Below are 6185 nucleotides of genomic sequence, written 5' to 3'. Positions count from 1 at the left end.
TGGAAAAGTGGAGATATGCATTTGCAGAATCCAGTGGAGGAAATGTCTATTTTTATTTCTGATTGAGTGCTTAATAAGCCTTGATGTGAGCTTCTAAATCGTATAAATGATACTCCCTCGGCCCTGTCTTTTTGCCTTTTCTCTTCCAGGGCTGGATCACAGCTTGTATTACACATTTGTAACTTTCAATGCGAGTCTTCCAGACAGCAAGTGACTTTCTGTTGTTGCGTGTGTGGTAGTGTTCTGTACCTGTGGATTTCAACCACTGCCTATTTTGGTCGCCGTGCACTTTTTTCCCTCTTCCTGAGTCGTCCCGCGTCCCCTCTGTCCTTCCGTTCCTCCTTCTGCGCTGGGCCTGTGTTGCACATGGTCTCCAGCACAAACTCATCGCTGGACTCATGTTGCGGCGTTTAAAAATGTATTTTAGCATGAAGAACCGCAGCCTCCCTCTGATCTGAGTTAACGGGCCAAGGACGGGCTTCCTTGTGGTCCGATCCCTCATTCTCAGACATCGCCTTCCACTATCATAGCACCAATGTTCTCTGTGTCTGGGCCAAACCCTGCCCAGTGGCCAGTGATCCTTTCCTCTAAAATCTTTTTTTTTTAATTATTTTATTTTTTTTCCCTTGCTGCAGCTGTAAGGAAGAACCTCCGATTCTGCACCATGTTTCTTTTTTTACTGTCTTGTCTGTACTAGGAGACACTGTCTGTCCCTCCCTTTGTGTGAGGGGGACCATTTTCCATAATGTAAAAAAGGAGGTGACAATGAAGTCACCCTCCCACCAGGTGGTGGGCTCTCGATTTGTTTAACTCCTTAATTAGATTTGGTGAAATATGGGATTACCAGTGTGTGTCTGTGTGTGTGTGTGTCCCTGCAGTCTTTGTCACCACAGGTGGCTAATCCTTCACAACAGCTAGAGAGATTCGAGGAAGACCCAATTATAAGTCCTGATCCCAAAGATATGTCATCATCAACACACACACGCATGAGACATGCCGCTAAAACGAGGATTCTGAAAACCCCAACTGTTCGACCACCAAGCCGAGATTGGGGCGTAGCTACGGAATACCAAAAAGTTTCGTAATGCAATATGTCTGGAGCGGTCGCCGCTGAAGGAAATTAAGTTATAATAATACAATGATTAATTATTCCATTATAACAACACCGTGAGTGAAGGTGATATGGGTTTTTAATATTCCTAATATGGACTGTGGAAGTCGTGAGAGGACGGGGGAAGGATCACAGCCGGATGACTGCGGCGGTGGGCTTCGCTTTTCGGTTGGGTCTAGAGCCAGGGCAGTTTCAGGGCAGAGGAACAGCCTCTACGGTGAAATTGCATGGCGGCGTACTTTAATCCAGCACAGAACCAACGGCGGTTTTTCAATCGAGAATGCGCGTCCACCGAAGCTTCGGAGACCAACCGAGTCGAGGGTTGCGGCGACGGAATCGAACGCTCGATGGTGCCGGGGGTGACTTCGCAGAGGCCTCCTGGATCTCGGCCGACCCTGTGAGATCTGAGGAAGATGTGCCGCTTTTAACAACCGCTATAAACGCCACAAAACAATGTTACGGGGCCGCGTAAAAAAAAACGATGTTAGAGAGGTAAAAAAAGCCCCCAGGAGTGCAGAGGGCCCTTCCCCTTTGTGTTTTGCAAGCCAGGCTGCGTTGTGTTACTGGATTTTTTTCGGAGACCGATCACATGGATATTGTTAGGCGTACCTAGACACGCACATGCGCGTGTATTACCGTGGAAGATCGAGGAAGCGAAGTGGAATGGGCTCAAAGGGTGCTCGATGACTGTTGCTCGCTGTCCGATGGCCGGCTCGCGCCCCGCGTTTACGCCTGCGGGGCCCCCCCGTGTTTGTGCCTCTCCGAAGAGGGAGGCAACCCCTCTTCACCGCGAGCGATGCGCTGTCACAGTGCGACCCTCCGCGTCTCGTTTCAACGGCCGTCAAAAGCCGGTTCGGCCGTGACCCCCCGACGTCCGTCAGCGCGCTGTTTCCTGACCCCCGGGGCACCCGGGGGCTGCCCCTTCAGCGCTTTAGTCTCTTTTCTCCCCTCCTCTCATCTTTTCCTTCCTCCCCCTCTCCATTTTTGCGCTTTCCCCTCCCCCCCCCTTCGCTTTTCTCATGGTAAAACCTACCTGTAAAATTATTTTTCATTTATTATTTTTTCTGTGTTGATGGAGGTAATGTTCCTCATACTGTATGCTGATGTGGTGTTTTATCAAGCGTATACTGTTTTCTGATCCTCTCATGAGAAGTGAATGCCGCTTCTATAGTTGCTGAAGGGGACGTCCTTAGAACTAGAAGGACCTGCTTCAAATCCCTTGAGTCACCGCCCCGTTGGCGTGAAGTGACCCGGACCCGCAGAATCCTTGCGCGTTCTCCGGATGTCGCTCTTCAGACGACCCCCCTTAACTTTGTTGTACAGCGAGGGAGCAAGCGAAAAGACCACCTTCCCCTTCGGGGGCTTCGACACACGGTAGTGGCTTGTGACGTAGCAGATGTATTGATGTTTCCAAAACGCTTACTTCCCGCAGGTGTCGGCCACAGACGGGGACCGCGGTTCCTTCGGCGTCATATCCTACACCCTGGGCTCTGCCTCCGGAGGCGCCGCCCTGGGCCTCTTCACCGTAGACAAGGAGACGGGAAGGCTGTGCACGGGCGCGGCGCTGGACCGGGACGAAGGGCCCGACACCTTTGAACTCGCCGTCGCCGCCACAGACGGAGTATGAATTTCTCTACTTTGATTGATTAACTTCCAGGAAATGTAAATTCACTCGCGTTCCTCCGCAGCGCTGCCCTTTTCATTGAATCTTTACGACCATCGCATTGACGGTAACGGCGAAACGGCAAGCCCCCCCCCCCGCCCCAACGGATGTTCCTTTCCAGGGAGTTGGGTCGGACAAATAACGTGGACTCCCAAATCTTTTTAAAGACCACTCTGTGGCCAAGGGTTCAAGCTGACAACAGCACGGCAAACGACACACGGCTCAATAAAACACTGTATATCTCCAGACATCTCGGAGAGGGACGCATCCTGTTTCCGAACCCCACTGTCTTTTCAAAATACAGCCGTTGGAAGTAGCGCCGGCATGGCAAAGCAATCACACTGGAGGGAGGGAGAGGGAGAGAGAGAGAGAGAGAGAGAGAGAGAGAGAGAGAGAGAGAGAGAGAGAGAGCGGGGCGGCCGGGGGAAGAGGGTGGACAAAGTGGTAAAACAGATTTCTCGTCCATTTGAAATACCCTTTTCAGCTCGGGGGTTTACTCGCGATGCCGCTCTTTACTCTCGCAAGCCACATTGACAAACTCCCCTCAAAGGGGGGTTTATCTCCCCCCACAGAGCCACGCACACATTAAGTTTCAATTAATCCGAATGCGTGTACTTTGCGGGGCCAGACGGTACCTTATAAAGAATCATTGCCGAGACCATTTGGGAATTTTACACCAGAAAGGTCCAATCAAAAGTGTATACATGTTCAAAGTCAGTCTTTAAAAATTATGATATATATATATATATATATATATATATATATATATATATATATATATATATATATATATATATATATATATATATATATATATAGCCACCAATGTGAATATCAGAGATTATAATTGTCTATTACTGGTAGTTAGTGAGGGAACACTATTTTGCTTAAGCCTTGACATTATTACTCATTGTTTAATATTGAATGTAGTGAATATTACATTTATATTGATTTTAGGATATTTCCCTTGGAAACTATTTCATCTACTATATTTTCAGGCCAGATTTAACAATGTATTATACATATTTATGTATATAATACTTTTTCAACGATATACGTGCAATAACACTGTACAAACTGTCACAACACAGTAAATACATTGAGTAATTTATAATTATCATCGATACCCATACCAGTAATCTATCCTGTATAATATTGCATCTCTATATTTTTATATATTTGACTATTCCTGTTTTGTATGTTGCAGCAATTTGGCAATTTTTATTTAATTTTTACCTTGTCTTTCATTCTATTTATCTATATATATATAATATATTCAATTATTTTCTATTATTTTATTTAAAAAAAAATTCCGACATAAAAAAATGCTAATCATCTGTAAATACACATCAAAAAATCACTGTGACAAATTCCTAGTACATGTAAATGCACCTCATTCTGGTTCTGATTCTGATATAGTATAGCTTGTGGTTATACGGTCCTTGTGAAATTGTCTCCCCCGATGTGGCCCCCGGGGCCTGTGGTTAAAAACCCCCCCGTAAAAAAAAAAACCCTTCGTATCCTTCCGCAGGGCGGTCTTACCTCAGTGGCTCGCGTGAAGGTGTCAGTGACGGACGTCAACGACAACCGTCCCACTTTCTACCCCGTCCTCTACACCGTCAGCCTCAGCACCCACAGTGCCCCCGGCACCTCCGTCGTCAAGGTAACGGCCAACGACCCCGACGCGGGGGAGAACGGCAGGGTCACGTACCGCATGGCGCCCGGCAGAGGCTCCGCCTTCTTCACGCTTAACAAGGACACCGGTAAGTGATCGCTGCTTTTGCGGCGGGAGAAGGGCGTAGAACCAGCAACCAGCGTGAGATAAGTGACAAATGGACAATTCTCACCCTCAAATCCTCCCTCCCTCCGTCCCCGGACAGGAGTGATCTCTCTGTCCCGCTCGCTCCACGGCAAGGCCAACGTGGTCGTCTCCATGGTGATATCGGCCGAAGACGGCGGGGGTCTGACGGCGCCGGTCGACGCCAGGGTCAACGTGAGCGTCGTCGGGGGCTTGGTGGCGCCCCCGGTCTTCGAACAGGCGCAGTACTTCTTCACCGTGCCCGAGGACGTGCTGAGGGGCACGGCGCTGGGGGCCGTCCGCGCCGCCGCCAAGACAGGTGAGGAGGCGGGCGGGGTCAGCCCGTCCCGTGCATCACGGAGCGGTTCATTTCCGCAAATAAATGCCATCGTGGCACAAGTGAATATTTAAAGGCCGTTGAATTTTTTTCATCTTGAAATTTCAACTCCTTTGAATTCATAACATGAAACATTTCACCTTGAAAACAAGGTATCTGAATCCATTCATTTTCAAATTCAAATACAGATTTTAACCAGAAATTTCAATATGGAAAAATTTAACATTCAACTTGACCAATCAAATTTTAGAAAACTCAATGTATTCTTTTTTTATTTTTTTTTTATTTTAATTAATTAATTAATTTATTTATTTATTTTTTCAAAAAATCTGCGGCTTGAATTTTTGGATCTAAATTTGTAAACATGAAAAAAAAAAACATATTTGAAATTGAGTTTTCTGAATGTCATATTTTGAATTCTAAAGAGGTGAATTCAATGAATGGATTCAGATACCTTGTTTTTAAAGGGGAACTATTACAACCATATGAATTCAAAGTAGTTAAAATGTCAATGTATAAAATAAAAAAAAAACTCCAATGCTTTAAAATATTCAAAGTATTATGGCACTCATTTGCTTCCATATCATCGGCATTTCTGCTGAAATTAGAAAAAAAAAAAAAAAGAAAAAATGAAAAATTTACTAAACGAAGGGGGGAGGAGACTGGTCTGCGAGGAGACGGCGAGACCGAGACTGAGATCTCCCTCCCGAGGACTTGCAAGTCGGCGTAATGGCGTAGGGAGTGTACGTTACCTTGGCCCTCGCTGGCGCGCTTGTACAAATAGACAAGCAACAGGCCCCGCACACTCCATTAGGAAATCACATCCATCACACGGCGCAGGTTTTACCAGGGGATTATTTTCTCTGCGGCAGGACATTTATTTTCCCTCTCAGTATTAATGATGTAGAGACGCACTTGGACAGGCTGTGGCTCCGAGTAGAGAGTGGGGTAGTGACGCCCTGCTGCACTTATCTCGGCCTCCACTACCGCTCCTCATAGCCTCGAAAATGTGATATAACAATGTGTCACATACGGGGCTGCGCGGAGACGTTGAGAGGGGCAGGTGCTCAAAAAAAATAAAATTAAATTAAAAAAAAAAGGCACATGGACCCGTGCGTGAGAAAGTGTCCCCGTAAGGCGGACGTCCTGATCACGAAAATCCTCTACCTTGATGCCCATTCCCGCTTAAAATAAATAAATGAATAGATAAATAGGACGGCCAGATAAAAAGGGCACCATGGGGCAAAGGGGCAAGTGCTTGGCACCCTCAGCCAAC

General features: G+C 46.7%; 1 protein-coding gene across 1 annotated transcript in view; it reads left to right on the top strand.

Moving 5' to 3' along the window:
• Positions 1-6185, top strand: part of dchs1b (dachsous cadherin-related 1b) — a 96621-nt gene that overhangs the window by 67168 nt on the left and 23268 nt on the right. Inside the window, exons 5-7 of the mRNA XM_080014259.1 lie at positions 2544-2732; positions 4306-4537; positions 4655-4891. Of these exons, the coding sequence (XP_079870385.1) occupies positions 2544-2732; positions 4306-4537; positions 4655-4891 (658 nt within the window). The remainder of the gene's footprint in view (positions 1-2543; positions 2733-4305; positions 4538-4654; positions 4892-6185) is intronic.

The sequence above is a fragment of the Zeus faber genome (genome assembly GCF_960531495.2).
Source record: "Zeus faber genome assembly, chromosome: 14".
Taxonomy (NCBI): domain Eukaryota; kingdom Metazoa; phylum Chordata; class Actinopteri; order Zeiformes; family Zeidae; genus Zeus; species Zeus faber.
The sequence above is the reverse complement of the archived record's forward strand: the minus strand, read 5'-3'. Positions and strand labels throughout refer to the sequence as shown.